This window comes from Nothoprocta perdicaria, unplaced genomic scaffold (genome assembly GCF_003342845.1).
Source record: "Nothoprocta perdicaria isolate Ctin4 unplaced genomic scaffold, notPer1 scaffold_134, whole genome shotgun sequence".
Taxonomy (NCBI): domain Eukaryota; kingdom Metazoa; phylum Chordata; class Aves; order Tinamiformes; family Tinamidae; genus Nothoprocta; species Nothoprocta perdicaria.
Window position 1 is genome coordinate 1,209,059 of NW_020454472.1, and position 22,303 is coordinate 1,231,361.

The 22,303-nt window shown below is 41.3% G+C and overlaps 1 protein-coding gene across 1 annotated transcript in view; it reads right to left on the reverse strand.

Annotated features, from left to right (window-relative positions):
* Nucleotides 1–22,303, reverse strand: part of GNAL (G protein subunit alpha L) — a 118,685-nt gene that overhangs the window by 41,705 nt on the left and 54,677 nt on the right. Inside the window, exon 5 of the mRNA XM_026033859.1 lies at nt 15,112–15,209. Within this exon, the coding sequence (XP_025889644.1) occupies nt 15,112–15,209 (98 nt within the window). The remainder of the gene's footprint in view (nt 1–15,111; nt 15,210–22,303) is intronic.

Here is a 22,303-nt window from a genome sequence, read left to right on the forward strand (position 1 = left end):
GAGGAACGTATAACATAGTCTAAAAAAACCAAAGAGGTTTGGGAACAGTAGCTATAATGGGCCAGGTTTATGTATACAAGTAGGTAAGTGTAACACCTTACTGGTTTTTGACCGAGCTGATGCAGCACCTGCCTCAAGAACTTAGAGGCCCATATTATGGCAGATGGTTAATCTGTCAAGAAGGAAACACCAGGGTAAAGCAAAGAAATGGATCTGCAGGTACCCTTAGCAAGCRGAGAGAAGAAAGGAAAATATAACTGTCACCAAACAAGGAGTTACAGTTCTAATTTCAATCAAGACCACAACTAAGTCACGGGCCTTGCAATGGAACACATGAAAACGGACAATAAAAGTAAAATCTGAAAGGCCCTTTGTATACAGCAGGAAGGCTTGCAGAGGCCTGCAGAAGGTGAGTCCTCCAAAGAAGAAACAATCTCTTTTACAGGTTTTCAGGGAGTTATATTGGTGAAGAGGAGGACAGGCTGTTGTGCATACAGAGCATTTTGCCTATTATTTTGTGGGGCACCTACGCACCATTCTAAGTCAAAGGAACAGACCTGTCAAAGGAGATCCTCTCTCAAGTGCTTGRAGGCCCACAGGATGGCACAAGTATGAGCTAATCCTACAAGAGGCAGAATAAACTGGGACATCTCTCTTGAAAAGTCTATTTTTTCTTTCCTGAAAAAAAAAAAGTATGTCTGTACATCTACTAGTGAAGAAGATACCACCTGCCTTCTGGAATTATTAAGGCTACGGAAGATGAAGCAACCAGTCTGGCCTGTGGGGAAAGGCTGTTATTTTAAAACCACTGCACATGCTGGGGTGTTCAGAGAACCACATTTTGGAGAACTATTCCCTTTCTAAAGAAATTCAGAGAACATCTGAAGATTATTTTGTTGTGATGTTCTCTTTCAGGATGATTTCATGGTAATAATACAAATCTAGGTTACTGTAATTGCCTTTTGGGGAGACTTGCAAATTGCTCAGGATGAAGCAGTGTGACTTAGACCCATCCTTGAGCACTCGTCTGTGTTGTGCTATTCATACTATTTGGTGTGGAAGTGGCAGATTTATCTGGCAAAACATCTGTCTGAWTGTTTTCAAGATGTTATGCAGTGCTCCTTTATTTATTTTATTTCTTTTTCTGAAGCTCTTTTCCATCAATATATAGATTAAAAAAAAAAGCCCGCTGTGGAACCTCATACACTTAACTTTGTATCTTTTTGAAAGAGACTTAATAAACTTGTCCAGGCTGGAAGATTCCTCATACCTACCTAAAGATACTTTATACTTTTTTTCTTGTTTGTAAAATATGTTTAGTAATTTTTCCCACCTACAATCCTTTTTTTCCCCCCCATCTTCTTTTCAACCTTTAAATAGGTTTGATTTGTTTGCATCTTATGTAAGAGCAGTCCTAAAATCATTTTTAAGCATCATGTATTCATTCTTTCAACAGACTGTATATTATTATAAGCTCCCTGCCAAGACAAAGAATCATGTATTTRTAAATAATTTATTTGATTTCTATGAATAAGTTTTAAAAGAAACCTCACCTTCACAGTTTTTACATAATGTAATTTGATGATTGTTACTTTTAAAGTATTGGAGCTAAAAAAAAAAGCCCAAACCTGTATTGTTGGTTGTACTGCTTACTGATTGGAAGTGATGGGCATTACTCCCTCTGCCTCGCAAACGCTTCTGCAGAACCTCTTACCTCAAAGCGAGACCCCTGCACATACCAGCTTCTTGGCAACTACAGAGAAAACATTAAGTTTTCTTTTTAAACGAAGAAATCATAGGTCCAACAAGCTGAATGAAGATAAAAGTTATACTGGAAAAAAAAGTGTCTCTTTTTTTTTTTTTCCCTAGCATAGTTTACTTTTATATTCCCTAAACAGGAAAAACAAACAAACAGACAAACAAACGAACTCACCAAAGCCAGTGGCCAAAGTGCTCTTCTCTCACTTCAGCTTTGTAGAGTTCTCTAACGATCTGTTTTTTAATAATTACTATGGCTGCGTTGACAACTACACGTACGATGCAGTTATGCCAGGTAATACTGAAGTCTGTGCTGCACCTGTGCCGATAATTAATGTTCTTTACAAAGGATTTGGAAAGAAAGTTAATGGAGTTTCATCATGATCATCCCAAATCTGCACAATCAGACTTTCAGAATGCTAATGCCCAGGATACAAATGCTGCCAATTCAAAACAAATTCTTCTAAAGAGTTACTGAAACTTTCTTTGATACAGATGAAAACAAGAAAAGGAAAGGGGCAAAGGCGGGGARTCAAGAAACATACTGAATGTGTAGCCTGCTTCACTGAGAAAAGCATCCTTAAATTTTATTTGGTTGTTGTCCTACACATTTCTGTGAAAATCAAAAATGCCTGACCTCCCCCAAAACCACAAGCCCTGCATGTTCATGCTAAGGAGATTAAAGCTGAAACCTGTTCTCAGATAAGCCATGCAATGCTTGGAAGGGATTTCAAACGCCACTTTTTCAAGCATTAGCAGTTAGGAACAACTGTTTAGGAGCATCTCTCTCTTCTTAATACAGTTAGGGGAAAAGTAAAATAAGGAATGAACTGATTTTTCAAGCCATTATAGACCTAATGAACACTTGAAAATTTCATTCTGGAAGGCAACTATTCGTCATGCCAAGCACAAAGGAAGTTCACTGATAGAGTTTATATATTTTCTTTTCCACTGCTTAATTGAGGCTCAAGTGAAATTTTGTGTAAAAACCCACCATTATAACAAACATCTGTAATTAAATCAGAAAGAATGTAAGAAAGTAGACTGACAATACCTTTAAAGCAGACACAACTGAAGTGGTTTCTTTAAAGCCAAATAAACTTTTTCAAAATTCTGGCAACATCATTGTTGTCTTGTATTAAAGTGGACAAAATTAGATTTAACTTAATTATAAAAAGAGACACCCTTAAATTGCTTAGTCTCACAGTCTGGTTTATCTTAAAATTGGGATTACAACCAAACTGACAAATATCAAGAGCCCCTCTTGGTTTAGTCTGAGGTGTAAAATTTCCTTTTCAAGCACTGGGGCTTTGCCCTTACATTTTTTTGCAGCATAGTATAAGCCCTGTTTTATTTTCTTATCTCTCAGCTTTTACATTCCACTCCTCTTTTCTTCAAACCTGCTGGTGCGGGGCTAGCTTAGGCAAACATCACCACCCAAACGGCGGCTTCTCGTGGATCCCAGCACAAACAGGGCTGTGCACGTATGTGCATCCGGAAGGAGCCTCCGGCTGCCGAGGCGGCGCAGCCGGAGCAGCTCCCTGGGAAGGGAACTGGACGCCTGCCCTTTCATCAGCTTCTGGTGTGAAGTCTGCTATTTGAAAAGGGAGATGCTGACCGGGCGTTGGAAAATGCATGGAAAGCATAAGGAAAATCCAAGTATAAGGAATCCGAGGGAAACCCATAGAACCTGCCGTTCAATTTTCAGCACTCCTATTTCCTTGCGTATTGTATTGAATSACAAGTACTTGCAGTTATTGTAGTTAAACAGATATTTCACAGAAGGCTACTTTTAGGGCAATGGCACAAAAAAATGTTTTTTCTAGAGGACAGCTTAATAAAATTCCCTCAGAAAAAAAATCAAATCTGTGTCAAATCATGTAACATTTGTGTTACATAAGGAGAAGTTTCTAAACAGGCTAACCTCTTCAAGCAGCTGATGTCTTCCATGCAGAGCACGCACACACTTGCAACCATGATTTTTTAAATGAAGGGACTGAATTAAGTTTGATGTCAAACAACAGAAACAAAGTGGAATAAAAACACAAATGATTCTTAATGTTCTCTGCAATAAAATAAAATTGGCTCTGGTCATACTTTCCTCTTTCTTCTGTTAAAATCTCTGAACAGTGCTAAACCAACAAAAGCATATGCCTAACACAAGAATTTGCAGAATGACCTTAAATGTCCTTCTGAAATTTACTCATAATTCCTACATACATATTTTAGATAACCACTCTTTTCAGTCTTATTTCACTTGAACTTTTAAGATGCTGACAGAAAGCAATGGCTCATAATATAGACTTCAGGAATAAAAAAAGAATCAACGTGATTACCATAGCTAAGTAACTTTCCTTGACTTGTTACTAAGTAACTTAGTAACTTAAGTAATTTAAACTTTCCTTGACTTGTTAATAGGAAAAATATGAGTTTTTAAGGAACTCTCTTCATTTATTCCTTCGAAGTGACACTCGTTGCTGTGATATAAAATAAACACAGCCTTTCCTCTGTAATCATAAAAATTCAGCAGAACGGTGCTTGTTGTTGTTATAAGGATATCAACCTATTAAAGCTATACAGTGAGGATGATGATGTCTTCTTCTTCTTCATCAGACTTTTGCTCAGGCTTCGAAAGTGCTTGATCATATATTTTATCTGCCTATCAGTCTGGGAAAGTCTGGGGCGTTCCTCTGCAGCCTGGTTATGGAAAATGCACCTCCAAATTAGATACTTGCTACTAGCACAGAAAAATAAATGTGCATGAGCTCAGCTGACAGGCCAATTTGTAGTTCTCTAATTCACTTAATGGATTGTGTTTCCAAATGGGGCTGAGTTGCTGTCTTAGACTAACATGTTCTGCATTGTACCACTGCAATGTGTGTGCCAACATTCAGGAAAAGTAATTAAAACCTCATTCGACTGGCTTTCAAAAAAATYGCCTGAAAATAATGAAAAATATTGTTTATCAAGAAAGGGAAGAACTCTCTCCCCAACAGAATCAAGTCAGCTTTGATGATTCCCTTTAAAGGAAGTTAGAAAATGTGACTAAAACACCTCAAATAGAGATAAAGTATACATTCCTATGTTCGTTACAAATTTGTTTGGTCCTTAGACTCCAAAAATCAGTTCTCATCCATACTTAGGGAATGCTTTTTCTAACAGTCTCAACTAATTACTAAGACAATGACTTGGCTGTAACAATCATGTATCCGAGAGGAGTAATTCATAAAACCTCAAATTTGTCTGAAAAAAMAAAAGCAAACAAMCCAAACACTTCAKAGGTAAGGTGGGAAGACCTGGCATGCATTGCAAATGTTAAAACGAAGGTGAAAAAGCAAGGTCTAAATGCGTAACAGTTATAACAGTTAAGTGGAAACTTTCTTATATTAAGAAATTTTTTGCTTTTCTTGCAAAGCCCATCGCTTTAATTATGATCAGAGATATGAAATAAATGGAAATGTAAATTTATATGCTTTATGGATCTGTAAATGGGGACAAATGTACATGTGACAAATGGCACCATGTTATTTTCTCAAATGTAATTAACTCAAACTCACTTCTCGTGAGTTTAAGAAACACTTCGTGTTTTCCTGTTTGACACTTTCAATATCGCAGAAAACAGACCATGCACACAGAAGTGYGCAGGAAAACATATAGCTTATAACTGGTTAAGTAGCCCATAYAGGGCAGCTCAAAGGCTTTTCCCAGGGAAACTAGTAAACAGGAAAAATGATTTTTAAAAGAAGAAGAAAGTGCTGTGTTTAGAATCTTTCTTTTTTGWTTGTTTATTTTTAATTTAATTGAGAAGTATTGTGGTTTCCTCTAGGCACCGAAAAGCCCTTGTGAAATGAGGTGGCTAGCACAGGTACATGCCAGTATGCCACACTGGCTACTTSGGAATGGCACTTACATACTGCCATTCCATGTAAACTGGAAAACTACAAAGCATTTGGAGGGTTCCCACTGCTGCTTGATCTTCTTATATTTGCAGTTCTAGATACCAGTACTATCTTATCACAGTTGCATTTTGCTCAGCAGAGTTAACACAGAGGTGATAAGTGTGTGGATTTTTTTTCATGAGTGAGGGGAATAAAAGGGAGCAAAAAAAAATTCAGGACAGTGGATGTGAGGCTTATTTCAGAAAGCTCTCAGTGTGTATCTTAGCAAACCACAACTCTGCCTCTCAAGAGTGTGGTCTGCTAGTTAGTAAACAGTGAAAAACGCAAGCGTTACGCACTGCAGAATGACTTTTGTCCTATCTGGCCAGCATCGCTGTTTAGACGGGTCAGCAGCACGGATGAAGTAATTACTCTATATTTATATAAGCCACCTCTTTTGCTATCATTAAAAAACAATTTTTTGGTTGGTTAAGGCTTACAGTTTGAATCAGTTAAGTGGAAGAAATCTGCTAGGGAATTAACCAAGCCGGATTTGCTTATACTCTATACGATGAATTTTTATGATTGAAAATGATAATATTTGACAGGTTAGGAACAAAAATGAAATAAACTCATCATCAATGAGAGTTATGTGTTAACCTAAAGAGAATCTGCAAGAGAAGAAAATTATATTATTCTGGTTTTCATGTATCGCCATCAATAATTTAGAAAAATGAGGAGTGAAACATCATTAATTAATAAAAAACATTTAATCATTCATCTATGTAGAAAATATCTGTCTTACATTTAATAAGCAGTAAAAAAGTTGAAAAATCACTACATTTAAAATAATATTCTCTATCTTATAGTCAGTAAATTTGCCTTACTTTATTATATATATTTTGCATTTAGTTATTTCTTCTCCTACATTATGATGCCAGCAATTTTATTAAAGACAAAAACAAAGATGAAAGAGAGTTTATAGATGTGTCACACTTTTCAGTTCTAGTATGTGAATAAAAAGCTGGTTTCTAATATGAACCTGAAGCCAGATTTGAAAAAATGCTACCTTTGAAAATAAATGTCATAGCCAGGTTTAAATAATTTCAATAGAGCTTAAAATAGGTTTCTTTGACCTCCTTCCTCCTCCCTAATTCTCCAGCTGCTCCTTCCAGCTCTCCCTCTGCTCTCCTAAGGCACCTCGGGGTGCTCCCGGGGCCAGGAACATGAGGGTCCAGCTGCTCGGCAGCAGCAGGGCACCAAAATCATTCCCAGCACGGAGCTGGCAGTGCACCAGGGACTAACAGAGACAGGCGACTTTGGGGAAATAATTTGGGATATTGTCTCAAGCAATGTCACAGAACACAAACTCCATGCTCCATAGTCTTCCTGGGACAGAAATGAAGGACTTGGCACTGCCTTAACATTTTTCCTCTTGAATTGGTGTGGGCACTCTCATTATTAGTCTTCTTATCTAAGATATTGCCAATTTAAAAGAAAATTGCTGCATTAAGGATTTTACAGATAAAATGTCTGCAGAAATCTGATGCCATCAGCATTTTTCTTCAGCAGTAACTGTGTTCATATTTCCAGTTGCAGTTTTCCCCAGCTATCTGCAAGCACACCAGCTCAGGCTCTTTTGGCCTTTTGCTGGCCACCTTCTCACAGAATGCAAATCATAAGGAAACTGCTTTCAGTTCCTTCGGTAGAACAGGCTCAAGGGCTGTTGAAATCCTTACTACAGGGCTACAAAAATCCTTAATGGCAAGGAAGAAGGTTCAGTGAGTGAGCTCAGGCTATGTACAGGCTGGATCATCTTGAAATATAACGTGTATTTATACATCATAACTATATTTTCCATCTTCAGGGGACTCGCCAGCTACAATTTTGATGTGGATGACTCACAAGCAGCCCTCATTACGAAGATCTATGCASACAGATGTAGAAGACCACTGCTCTTAACGCCCTGAGTGTAACATACATGCATGTAATTCAGCCYATAGCAGTTGGTTACCATTTTGCAGGAGTTTCTCTGGTCTCTATTAATAGTCTGGGGAAACTTTTCAAAAAAATGCTATGTAAATATATTTTTGGTGTAAGGATAYCTTTGGCTCAATTGTTTTAATAGTAATTCTTCTACTAGTAGTTCTTCTCAACCTGTTCAACTTCTTCAACTTTGTTTGACCTGTTCATCAATGACTTGTTCATCAATGACAAATGTGTAAGTACCTGAGGGGAGAATGTAGGGAGGATGGGGCCAAATTCTTCTCGGTGGTGGCCAGTGACAGGACAAGGGGCAGTGGGTACAAGYTGAAACACAGGCAGTTCCATCTCCATGTGAGGAGGAACTTCTTCCCTGTGAGGGTGACAGAGCCCTGGCACAGGCTGCCTAGGGAGGTTGTGGAGTCTCCATCTCTGGAGATCTTCCAAACCCGCCAAACTAGTTACTACGGAGAAACCTGGGACAGGCCAGAGTATCCAAATCCAATGCAAATCTAGAGTACCCAAATACACATATATCTGTAGAAGAGATGTGATATGGAATACATCATAGTGACTGTAACTACCAGTCACTAAATGGTACAGCTGATTATGAGGAAGAGTTGCATGCAAAATATTAAGTAGTTTGTACAATTTCTTATCCAAAGTTCAGCTCAGATCTCAAGAGTGCCCAAGGGATTATTTTGTTTAACATCTCTGTGTTCTTAAATTAGATGGAGATGAATAGCATACAATGGTAGGGAGCACAGGGACAAATAGACATAATCCTTAGACTTAATGCTGTATATGACAGAAATTAGAATAACAAACAAACAATAAAGCTGAAGTGGATAGGAAGCACCTCCTTCCTATGCTCTAATGGCAAGGGAAAAAAAATTCTGCTAGTCTATGCGTAAACCTACTCTAAAAGGAGAGCTAAAGTCTCATACTGTGTTAGGATGGAAAAACACTTGACACCACCATGGCACTCTTAGTTATTACTGTATGCGGTACCTCCAAGGGAAAAGGGGAGGAGGAATCAAGGAATCAAGGTAGGTTTTGGCACYGAAAAGGTTAACATTCAGAAAAACTGTGCTGCCACAAGTGGCCTGGGTTCCTCAGCATCTGGTGTGGGGGGGATACCACAGGAAGGATTTCACGGCCACCAAGATGACACAGCAGGGTTGCGACCTGTCTCTGTGAGGGTATTAGCAGAATCCAATTTGGAGTATAATATACCCAGTTCCAGGAAAATCCCCGGCGGTAAGAAGCATTTGTATGAAATAACAAATCCTAAAGCCACACTAATTGCCAGTGTTGGAATTAGCCTAGCGCTCCCACGCACGCAGAGCCAGGCACGCAGCCGCGCGCGCACCCGCACGCAACACGAGGCGGACGGTGCCGACCTCGGCCCGTAAGGAGGAAATGAGGGATGACTGTGCGCACGGAGGAGACCGGGCCGCACGTCTGGGAGAGCATGAGGGGAGGCCAGAAATATGCTTGGTTCCACRAAGCCCTGCTGCAAAGAAGCAGAAAATCTCATTTAACGTGCTGCAAAGGTGCTGTGGGTGGGCAGCAGCTCCAAGGGCCTTCCTTGCTTTCCATCGCACTTCCAAGAGGGAACAGGCTGCAGAGCAAGCTGGATTGCCACTGTGGAGGCCCTGCTGGGCAGCAAGGCCAAGGAGTAGCGTGGAAGAGTGTCCTCTCCTCAACACGGGTAAGAAATGGCTCAGCTTTAGAAGAAAAAATGACAAGAGCAAAACAGGCCATTCAATAGGCCCTGTCAAAAATCTAGTGTCACAGGGTGGCTAAAACTTCCTAAGCATTGGATAACAGCAGAAAAAAGCACATGGAAATGTGACTTTTCCATGTATATTAGCTTAAGTATGAAACCCATTTTCTTTGGCCTAGCTCACATTTGTCGTGTTTGCTTTTCTGAGAACTTGAATAATCAAGTTTTATTAGCACAGAAGTTTGCACTGGGGCTAATTTAGGCCTACACACTTGAGTGTATCAGAAGTGGCATATTTTATCAAGGACAAAAGATTGGTTGACGAACTGGGATTAAGTCCTGGCTGAGGGCAGGCTACCCTTAAACCCTTAGTCTAGTTCTCCTGCAGAGGAATGCAGTGCTACAACCTCTCCAGCTAGGGCCACCCACGTACGCACTCAYATGTAGCTATTTTGTGTGAAAGCCATGAGACAAAACTAAACTCTGAAACCTACCTTAAAGTAGTCTGTTTTGKTTTTTTTTCCCACTTTTCTTCCCTCTAAGAATTACGCCTTGGGCAAACTGTGTGCGACCTAAAAAGAGAACTAGATTTTCTGGTTTTGGGTTCCGCTTCCYACTACCACGTTCCCAAAATGCCCAATTCTGCTTACCTATGGTGCTATTGTGCACCACTGCTTACCTATGGTGCACCTATTGTGCTCTAATAGAAAAACTGACATGTCAGTAACCCAAACTAACGCAACTCACTTCCTACTTTATTAAGACAACAGACKTAGGTCCCCAGACCAGGGATGATCTGTGTGGAGTCACTGTGTATGATACTCCCTGGTGCCTACTGATGTTCTGCAAAAGATTTCAACTTTACTGCTCTCTGAGGGCACCAGCATTAGGTGTCCTAGCAAACAGTAACACCACTAGACAGTAGTGATGAATGGAGTTAAATCTAGCTGGTGACCAGTCATGAGCAGTGTTCCCKAGGGCTCAGTGCTGGGGCCAGTCTTCTTTGATATCTTTATTGACAATTTATATGGGGGCACCCTCTCTAAGTCTGCAGATGACACCAAGCTGGGAGGAAGAGTTGATCTGCTGGAGGGCAGGAAGGCTCTGCAGAGGGATCTGGACAGGCTGGATCGATGGGCTGAGGCCAGCCGCGTGGGGCTTAGCAAGGCCAAGTGCCAGGTCCTGCACTGCAGTCCCCACAGCCCCGTGCGGCGCTGCAGGCCTGGGGCAGGGTGGCTGGGGGCTGCGCGGCAGGAAGGATCTGGGGGTGCCGGTCGGCAGCCGGCCGAGTGTGAGCCAGCTCTGAGCCCAGGGGGCCGAGAGGCCATCGGCCTCCTGGGGTCGGGAACAGGGCAGCCAGGAGGGCCAGGGAAGGGATGGATCAGTAGTGAGGCCACTCCTCGAATACTGTGTTCAGTTTGGGGCCCCTCACTACAAGAAGGGCACTGAGGTGCTGGAGTGTGTCCAAAGGAGGGCAACGGAGCTGGGGAAGGGGCTGGAGCGCAGACYTYATGAGGAGTGGCTGAGGGAGCTGGGGTTAGTTAGTCTGGAGGCTTCGGGGAGACTTCATTGCTCTCTATAGCTACCTGAAGGGAAGATATAGTGAGCTGGGGGTCGGTCTCTTTTCCAGAGTAACTACCAATAGGACAAGATGAAATGGCCCCAGGCTGCATGAGGGGAGGTTCAGGTTAGACACCAGGAAGAATTTCTGCATGGAAAGAGCAGTCAAGCACTGGAAGAGCTGCCCAGGGAAGTYGTGGAGTCACCGTCCCTGGCAGTGTTCAAGAAACGTGTAGAGGAGGCACTTAGGGACATGGTTTAAGAGGCATGGTGCTGGTTGGATTGATGATCTTGAAGGTCTTTTCCAACCCTAGTGATTCTATGATTGGCTTTTATGGGATTGCTAAAGCAGCCAGCAACTAGGGCAGAATCAGATTTGCAGTAAAATAAGAGGGCTTATGATAYAGAAACCTTCTTTTTACTAGCATGAGAGTGAAACCAACACACTATATACCAACACACTATCTATAGTGACAAACTGTCAGGTAGTAACAACTTGTATGCAATGGTTAAGTAAAAGGAAATATCATACATCTTCACTGTCATAAATTATTTACATGCGTACAGATTTATGCAGACTTTTCTTTTTTGTTCTTTTTTTTTATAAATCAAGACCTTCATACCCAGACCTTCATTCATTTTGATATGCGCTATATTTGTAGAAGTTTGATTTTAGTTCCCTTTCATGGACACAATAAAAACTAACCACTCAATAACAAATAAGAAAAGTAAATATTTTGCAATTGAGCTGCATTCATCCTATAGACAATTATTCAGCTTTTAGAAAACTGTCCCAGAATGATAAGAAATTTTTAATGAATATCGTTTATTTAATGTACAATTTATATTCTAGATCAGTCAATACCATGACAGAACAAAATCAGAATCTGAAAGTCTTTTGTACAGCTAGATTTTGTAGAATAAAAAGTGTGTGAATATACACTTAATCAAATTAGTGGAAAATAAGCTGAAGGTAACAATATTAAAATAGCCTAATAATTGGTCCCTGATTCTCATTTTCATGAAAAAACAGCACCTCAATAATTTAAAAGGGCATGAAGACAAAGCAAAAACAATTTTGCTTTTGCTTTGCTTTCCCCAAAGTAAAGAAATAATATACTTTTGTGTCTACTGCTTCTTATTTTTTATTTAAAATGCAAGTAATATTTCTCCTGAAGTAATAAATAAAATGAGGCTAAGTTTTAAAAATACAGATGCTCTGTATCATGGCCAAATTAAATTATTATAATACACAGTGTATTTGCAATTCACTTCATGGACAGCAAGTTAGTTGCTGACTTTACAATTCACTAGTAGCRATGTGCAGTATGTTGAAGTTGGCAATCCAACATGTCATGTAAATACTATTTTTAGCAGGATTGCTTTTGGTGTTTTGTTTTGGGTTGGCTTTAGAACAGAGAAATTAGTGGTGACCTACTGATAATGTTCTTATTGCATTGCCAAATAAAAGTTAAGGACATCACTGATGACCTGAGATGCTTCCTCCCGAAGGCAGTGCAACAAAAGCATTGTAGATATTTGAAAACTGCACTGTATCACGTACATCAACATTACACTCTTTCCCTTTTTTTGTCTTTTTCAATTAAAATGACCATGGGTAGGTTTGGGAAGAATTGTCATCCAGTCCTATTTAACCAGGAAGATAGCACCCTCGTATTTCCTAAGTGCATGTAAGAAAATGCACATGCATTTCAGAGCTGTATTTCTAACCCAGTCCCACACGCTTTGCTTAGGAAGGCTGATGTATCTCTCAATAACAAGGTCCCTCTGGYGCTAGCAGAGAAAAGTCCTTCTGAGCAGAGCAACTGCTGGTGTTGCACAATATATAAATACAAGTATGCAGCGAAAATACAGCAGCTCTTCTACTGCTTTTCTATTGACTATGTTATTACTCATTTAATTTTTGAGACATGATGGAAGTGCAAATAAGYGCTGGGTATACTTTTGGTATCTTTTTTTTTTTTCTGCAAAGACTTGCTTCACGATTTTAAATTGACAACCATATACACTTATGGGGAAAGACTGAAAAACTCAGAACAGCAAGCTCAGATTSCTAAGTTTCACATTACAGCTCTAAGAAGGAGACTTGTAAATGTGGAAGAGTTGCTTAACGGTTACATCTTCAGGTAGGTCACAAAACGTAAAGTYTAAATTTGCTAAATATGGGATATGTAACCATTAAGCCCTGTTTTATAAAACACTAAGAGGAAGGAGGATTGTGCAAGCTTTATATTTACAACTATAATGAGCAAAGCTGTGGTGAAATAATCTAGCTCCGAGAAGTTCTGTTAAATACTACTATATGGATTATACTAAAAAATAATATAGAGATTCACTCAACTGATACTATGAAACTCTTGATAAAAACCTCAGCCACAGAAAAAGAAAKCCAGTTAGAAAGGGGAARAYACAGAAAAAAWAATATTCTTCCTTTAAGTTTTAAGGGAAAAAAAGTATTAAAATTTTATTTTATGCTCCAGGACATTGTATTTGATTCTATATCTGCTATTTTTTTTCCACCATCTGTGTTTCCTCTTTAGGTGTAACACAGAGCCTTAACGTTCTTCTTCTCTTTGTCAAAATTTGTGCTGAGGGACTTCTTTAAGTTCACCAATACTGCCTTAAATATGGTTCCCTTAATAGTAATACCACATCTTAAAAGCTGGACTGGGAGGGACATGTACCTTTGCTGATTAGTAAGGTAARCTTTATATTAATGTAATTTAAATACATGTCATAATTCTATATTCTTGGCCTGTTATTTTCAGTCCATCAAGTGATCCTGTGAACAGTGAGTCAGTACTTGCAGCAAGCACAGGTCAGATCAGCACTGTGGTGGTGGTGGCAGAGCCCAGAAATCACAAGCTTGGGACAACTTTCTAGAGTTTTTTTTTGTAGGGTGTTTTTTTTCCCCTCTTTCTTTCTGGTCTCATTCAGAACCACTGCTTTCATTTCCAGCCAGTGTGGACTCTGAACAAATGCCCAAACTTTGGTAAACTCTGTCCACAGAGGTCAAACGAGTTCCTTCCTACACATATGTCATTTTCCCTCGCTTCCATGTGCTGATGAATCACTGCCGGATCCTTCTCTTTCCCCAAAATAGTCTGGAAAGGGGAGAAAAGAAAATATGACCCAGAGCACTGAAATTCCCCGCTGCGGCAGGAGAGCGCCAGCTCCTCCGGCTGCCCAGCCGGTTTTCTCTGCTGGGAGCAGAGAGCACTGAGGGCAGCAAAACAAACCTCCGGGTGCCGCAACAGGCTTGTGGCGGTGCTGCTGACCACGCCGCCAGTCACACAAATCACAGCACGCTGCAGCGCGCTCCCCGAACCCCAAATCACACAGAAACGGCGAGACCATGGGGTTTGGGAGCAGCASTTCACATGAAATGTGTGGTTTTGGCCAAGCTCTAGCCTAGTGCTGGCCTGCTGCTCCTGAGGAYGCCTGGGTCTGGCAGCCCTGACGCGCTAAGGTACCATGTCCTAGTGGTTCTGTTCTCATCAGCGTGTTGTGGATTTAGGATCTGCACCTCCACAGGCTCCTGCTCCGCAGCTCTTTCCAGAAAGTTTCCAGTCAGTTGACTCCCTTCKAAGCATTATTAGTGCTACACACATGCACTGCTTGAAGCAAAGTGTGCGAAGGTGAGAATAAAAAATATATTACTGTACTGATACTGTGCATTTTTTTTCCCTTGAAAATATATTGGACATATCATAGTAATGTGGGTATGCATTTTGTTAGGTAAAAATATCAAAAATCTTAATTGCATGTAAAAACATAGTGCAATTTTCACCACTGCCTGGGTCTCAGGATTTAAAACAAAACATTTCTGAATCCCTAGGTTAACTCTTAATTTCTTAAACTTAATACGTTCAGATGAAATGATTCTGTGGAAATCCATCTCAAATTTAATAGTTATACAAAATTATTTAATTTTTTTTTTCTTTCATGTTAACCTTTATTACCTCTTAAATATTTAAGGCAAAACATTTAGTTTATAATAATGGTAACCATGATAAAAGCATCAATTACTTTTGCTCTACACACTCAGCATATAGGGAGAAATAAAATGTTAACTGCTGCATTACAAAACTCACAGATCCCGGAAATTATAAACACATCTTTCAAACTTGTTATGTATTATTACATCTTTTGGCCATTAATTGCGCAAAAATAAACACTTACTACTGTGCACAGTCGATGAGCTGGTATTCGTTTGACCTCTCGAAACACGCCTTTACGCCTTCGTCGTCCCAGAGCTTTTTGGCATGTTCAAAGAACTCCTGAAAATTGGAAATGCAACAAATAAGAGAACATTTCTCAATCTTTTCAACTCTCAGCCTAAATCTGTTCCTTCTTCCCCCAGCATTCATGGTTCCTCCTTCCCCCAAAATTCATGCTTCATAATTTGGCAGAATGAGAAACGGCACCATTATAGACGGAAAGCAAGAAGCATTTACTAGCAACATTAGAGCAAAATACCCTGGGCGGATGGTTGCCAACACTGTTCCTAGTACAGCACATGCAACCAAGACTGCCCTCAAACTTCACACGAGGCCGGGTGTAAAATTTACCAGCAGTACAAGTGCTACCTAGAAGCAGGCTCACTTAATTTTTAATTGATTCATGTTTCTGTTACGCTAAGGGCATTGAAGTGATGAAAAAAGCCACTCAGTTTATCAATAGCAGGTTAGCAGAGAAAAGAATCAGTCCGTAACTTTTGAACGACGGTGTCATTTCCCTCCAAACCAGGACTTCTGCATTTGCTGACGCAACCTACTGATTTGCCGGCAGGAATTCCAGCCTCTTTGCTCCTTGGTGCTTYCTCCACGTGGCCGCCTGGCAAGGCGCCCTCTTCCCAGCAGCTCTGCTTGCAACCCGGTTCGGGTGCTCGTGCCGGCGAGCTGGTTTCAGGGTCATTGGGAAGGGAACCAGGGCCTCAATGATGGCAAAGGCCTAGCTGGGTTGTACGGCACAGAGCCGCAGCTGCAGCGCTGGGTGCCCCTCTTGCTGCTCTCCTGCTGCAGGACAAGGCTTCCAACTTTCCTCCTCCTCCAAAGCTGCAGTCCGATTCTCCAAGTCAGAATAAAAAGCCAAACCACAGCTAAATTCTTCCCGCTAAAGCTTTATGAAATCAAACCAAGGACGGTCAAACAAATTAAAAAAAATATGCATCCTTATTTGCAGAATGAATCTGTGTTTTGTCCAAACTGAAGTATTGATGTAACATGTCAACTTAAASACAGAAGTTGGTTGTAATGTCTTAAAAGCTTAAAAAGTCTACTAAATCACAGATCCTTTTGGTCAGGCACAAATTTACAAAACACAACTAAGAACTTATTCACCGTACATTTTGCCTATGTGTAAAATGACTATAAAAACCACCACTCTGTTGAAATATTCTGTAAATGTCCGAAATCTGCAGTTTTCTGTAAACTTGGTATTTAGTTGACACAGTGTGTTTGACAGTTCTCCACATCGTTTTAGGATTAAAAACTTGTCTCAAGTAACAATGTTCCTGGCAAAAGAGATGCTGGTAATGCTGTGCCTTGGGGCTTTTAATCCCTGATCCTGTCTCCATGAGGTACCACCAAAGGCTGCTCTGCTCTTCAGGAACTGACCGCCAGCTGCTGACAATGCTTTTGGGGAAAGGAAAATGCAGAAGGAGAAGATTTTCGGAAGAAAATGCCACCGGAAACCATGGAAGATACATTTTTAAATTAAGTTTGAACATGGCTATGGTGGTGCCTAATAYACACAGAAATGCGGGGTTTTCTTATGTTTTTCACATATCGTGTGAAATGTGAAGGGAACAAACCCCACTCTTTTAAAAGCTTTAGTGAAAAGATGTTGAAGTGGGTGTCTTGACAGAAAATCTTAGAGAAAAGGAGGAAACACTGCTAGAGATTGGCAGAAGCTTATACTGCCCTTGGAATTTCTTCTTGGGCACTGCGGGGACACGTTTATTTTGTTTTTGTTATTTTAACAGCTTATGTAAGGATGGCTTCAAACGCTGCTGATCCACGTTCTGGAGTTACACTATGACTAGTGTCAGCTCTCCTTCCCCACAGTAGCAAGAAAGCAAAGACAAGCTCATCAAAGGTCAAGACAGTGAATTTAAGAAGTCGAAGGCCAAATGTGACACATGTAATGGAGAGCACTTCTGCAGAGGAGAGAGAATTTAAAAAAAAACAAAGAATGGTCCAAGTGGAGCCAAGTCATAATGACTGATATGATAAAACCCAGAGTCTTCTGCAAACCTGGCGGTGGCAGAGGCTGCCTCTCCTTYGGGAGGGATAGACTGAGAGACAGCCGCAAAGGGGAACAAACAAATAAATAAATTAAAAAAAAAAAATCACGGCTGCAGCAGCTTCCAACTTCTCGTCTGTTCTTACATCCTCTCTCCGAGCCTTACTTACACATAAAATCTCGTCTGGAAAAAGGGAAATTTTCAGTGAAAACAGCTCGGTTCCCAAGACCCTACAAATATGTTGCAAACACCTGATTTCCATGTTGTAGGCTTCAAATATTTCCACCTGACCACCACCTCTCAAAGCAGCCTGTTCCAAAYGACTTCCAGACCTCCAGCCCAAAGCAAATCCTACAAAGCCGAGCAAATATCCTTCCCTCATTAAAATGTACCGATCTACTGCAGAGGAGTACACTTGTCTGCAAATTGCCTCCCACACAGCTACCCGATCCTTTTTTCCCAGGTGACTAAAGCCTTCCAGAAAAATCCTGCTTCATTTCAAGACACTGAGTTCCTCGATCCAACTTCTCACACTGCCTTTTAACCCCTTCTCTCCTACTGTATTCTCTTACTATAGCAGCCTCAAATTCCACAACTGGGCACCCTCTGCCCAACCTGCCATCCGGACATGGTGTCCAGATGGATGCCACCTGCTCCCAGAGCCAGGGCTGCCTGGAAGYGCCAGAGCTCCCGAAAGGCTGGAGAAGGCCGATTTGCTCCTGCAAAACGTGTTTCTCCACTTCTCCTCCTCGGGGCAGGTCCTCCTTGGAGCAGAGGGCCCACATGCAGAACCTGACTGCAGATTAACGCAGCACAGGCCTCGCAAAGACCACGTCAACCTCRAGTTGTGACCTTAGTGGTGTGAGTTCCTAGATGCCCAAGCTTAGGAAGCAAACAAACAAACCCCACCACACCATGACATATCCATAAAAACAAAACGGAGTTGTTCCATCAAAACTTCACCTTAGAGATAGAGGCGCACAAATATTTACATCTATTAGTATACCTATAAACTGATAAATGTTAAATTTTGAGGTACTATTTTAATATGAATGCTAAAGAAGCAAGCAATGATGTCTCGGGTCTCCTGAATTACAGATATGTTATACTTGACAAATTAATTTACATTGGTAATCCAACYATCTATAGAAAACATTAGGGTATATGAATATCAAAATTTTGATGTGATCAGAATGAAAATGTGATATCCAGTATCTCCTTTTTTTTATTTTTTTATTTTTTTTTTAATGAATATAGACGTATCTGGAGCTTTTCTCCTTCCTGAAGACACAATCCAGAAATATCCCCCAAGTTTCTGGGCTTCCTTTTCACCTGCATATAATTTTTGCTCTACATATATATTCATATGTCATCTAAAAATGATTAAGTGACACAAACATGTTATGGCTCCTTTTCTTTTTTAAAATATGAGTTTAAGATATACATAAATGTATATCTATTACATCAGTTTGGAGTGCTTATAATCAGGAGTATATTTTTTGCTACAATTTGAAGTAATGTTGTARGGATCTTCGTGTGCACCCAGTTCCACAGATACTTTCAAGTTGATATAAAAGAGGAAAAAAATACATAGAGCAAAGGACAATGCAGCGCAACTGAACCTCCAAAGCACTCTTGTCTACTTTATCCTAACAGAAATTACAGCATGTACTTCAAACTTAATTTTCCTTATTTTGGAAATAAACTTGTTTATTGGTTTGTTACCTTAGAAACCTCCTCCCCCTTGAAACTCTTTTTTTTTCCCCCAAGTAGCTAAAAAAATGGAATTGTTTCATTTCTCAGCTGTCTAAATAGGGAATAAGAATTAGTAGAGATTAAACAACTGCATATCTTTGTGAACAAATCTTTTTGTATTTTGGAAACAGACAGAGATTAAACAACTGCACATCTTTATGAACMAACATTCTTATATTTTGGAAACAGAACTTTTCATTTAACTCCTTTACAAACTACGAAAGTTCGTGTTAGGTCAGTAATACAATTTTTATTCTATCAAGATTCCTTCCAGTCTCCCTTCCAGATGGAACATACATTTTAATAGCTATCCTGATGTCACCCCACAGCCTCCCAGGAACTGGGATGTGGAAGCTGCCACAGTATTACTTATTTTATGTATTCCTTCAGTTGCAAACAGAATTGCACCGTAAACCTGCAAGAATTTGGTTAGAAAAACATGAAGCTCAATTTCCATCAAGCCCAAATTCATGCTCCCATTCTCCCACTCTTCAGGCCAGGCTTGTGAAATAATTTTTATCTAAAGTGCCATTTGAACTTGCCTTTACTAGCATGATAACTACTGAAAAGAAGTGTAACTAAAGTGACAAATGTTAAGCATGTTCATTCTCCTAGCACTGGTGGGAATTAGGATTCTATTCTACTCTGAATTACAGCTACTACCTTTTGCTGCCTACTTGGCCAAACACAAGCCAATGCTAAGACCTCCCAAATTTCCCACAGCTCCCRCAGCCCCATGTGCGGAGGCCCGCGGCGATGCAGCCGGATGCGTGAGCAGCGCCTGTGCCGGCGCCCTGSCGCCTGGCGGGACGGCCTTGGCGCTTCCTCCTTGCGCTGCGAGCCGGGAGGAGGCCCGCTCTGCTGCCACAGGCCACAGGCAGCATTTCACAGCATCACAGAAGGGCTGAGGTTGGAAGGGACCTCTAGAGATCACCTAGTCCAAGCCCCCTGCTCCAGCAGGGACACCCAGAGCACGGGGCACAGGGCGGCATCCAGGCGGGTTTGGAAGATCCCCAGAGAWGGAGACTCCACAGCCTCCCTGGGCAGCCTGTGCCAGGGCTCTGTCACCCTCACAGGGAAGAAGTTCTTCCTCACATGGAGATGGAACTGCCTGTTTCAATTTGTGCCCGCTATCCCTTGTCCTGTCACTGGCCACCACTGAGAAGAGTTTGGCCCCATCCTCTTTACATTCTCATTAGATTCTACAATCCCTTAATCATCTTAGTTGCCCTCCGCTGGACCCTCTCCAGAGGCTCCACATCCCTCTTATACTGGGGAGYCCAGAACTGCCCCCAATACTCCAGGTGCGGCCYCCCCCGAGCTGAGCAGAGGGGCAGGCCTGCTGGCAACGCTCCTCCTAAAGCAACCCCCTCCGGAGTGCATTTTGGGGTGAGGATAAGCTGAGCCCAGCCCTCAAGCAGGAGCCGCTGGCCCTCTCCGGCGGGGCACCGCAGTGGCTGCCGCGGCGCTGCCGGCAGCACGTGCCGCGCACCCGGCGAGCCCTTCGACAGGCGCTTCTCTGTTCTCCCCAGCAGCCACGCCAACTAACGGGAGAAGAAGGGCACTGTTTTTAAAGTTTATGTCTCGGCCAAATAAAATTTGGAATATCCTTTTATGGCTCCAGGGTTCTTCTGCAGTCAGGTTTTAGAGACTCGCAATCTGTGGAGGTTGGTTATCAGTTAGTTATCAGATACTCAGGTTAAGATTAGGGCAATTCAAATTTGGGAATTTCGCCTGCCTCCAATACCTATGAATCTACATACCATTTGCTGCACTGACTGGGTTATTTTTATTTTGTTATGCATTTCTTTGTTTGTTTTAGACTTGTGTTTTTTGAACCTTTCTATTCTGAACAGGCTGTGCTTTGAATTTATCTCTCTCTACAACATAATTGCTCAGAATGAAGAAAAAAAAAATCAAGAAAATCTCCATGCCTCTATCCACACATCCTGCACAAAATAATTATTAGAGAGCCAYACATCCAGTCCAAGGAGCAGAAGCACTTATCCCTCTGGAGGCTACTGAAGTATCTTTTTATCTTGGGCATTTCTACAGTCTATTACCACTCCGCTACCTGTTCTCAATAGGGCAGTACTRATATAGACAATAATTTCTTAGTTTTTTGAAACCTTTAAACCACAAATTATTACCTTTCCATAAATTATACACAACAGCTCAACATAACATAATCTAAGAGCTAAGATTTTCTAAAATGATGAGAGGAACAAGTCTCTTGCTTTTCTTTTTTAAAAAATTTTCAAGGGGTTGGTTTCAGCAGCTGTAATAAATRGAAGGTACTGAATAAATAAACTTGAGGGAATAATACATAAGGTTTCAGGGTGAATGATCAGAACCAAAAAAAAAAAAAGGTACATTGTTCAGTCAGCTCCCTCTACTCTTCCCAATARATCAGGCAGGCAGGCAAACGAACAACGTTTTATTATCCTTTTTTTTGGCAGAAAATATATTTTCTGCCAAAAGGATGACACAGGAAAGGAAAGCTAAAAGGAAAGGAAAAAGCTAAAAGGTGTTCTATGCAATCCTGTATAAATACTGAGGAGTTGCATAGGAAATTGTAATTTTGTGATCTCACTTTGCAGCTTGTATCTATTGCACCTTTTTCTTAAAAATAGGGGCAGCTGTCACTGATGTTACGAGGAGGCCACGCGGCTCAGTCGCTGTCACCTTGCCCAGGGCCTCCAGTCGCTGCTGGTTGTGCCAAGTGCCACAAGCCTCTTTCGGTGAAAAACACTCTCCACTCGCAAACATCTATGAAACGTAACTGGAGATGTAGGATCAGCAATTTTCTACACGGACTCAGTGCAGAAACCACAGGGCAAAGTCCTGGGCAAAAAAAAACCCCATGGAGAAGGAAGGCTGCTCAGTTACCTCTTCGACAAACAAGCCGGGTCCCTTGATAAACCACGGTAATTGTTTACGGGACAGAAGAGTCCCGTAGGGCTCAAGTGGTTCCATTTCTCAATCCTTCACGCAACGTTTTGGTCAACAAGGCAAGTGCTTTGCCGTGGCTGAAGGCAAGAGGCAGCAGCTGGAGCTGCTGGTGGCTGCGAGGGGAGGCAGCGCAGCCCTGCTCGCGAGCACCAGCACTTTGGTTAGCTTAACTGCGCCAGAACCTTGTGGGAGAAGGTAACCTCCACCCCTGCAAGGTATCTGCTCTTGCAGTTGGTGGGTGTGCAATAATCCATGCAATTACTTTGCTAGTTAGTGACTCACTCCGATAGGCAAATCAGCAGCTTGGCCTCTAACACTCCTTCAAAACCTAACTTTGGATCTATCAAAGCTGGGGGAAAAAATAGAAAAAGGCCCAAACTACCTTTGCCACTGCTTCCTCTTACTTTTTCTTCTTCTTTT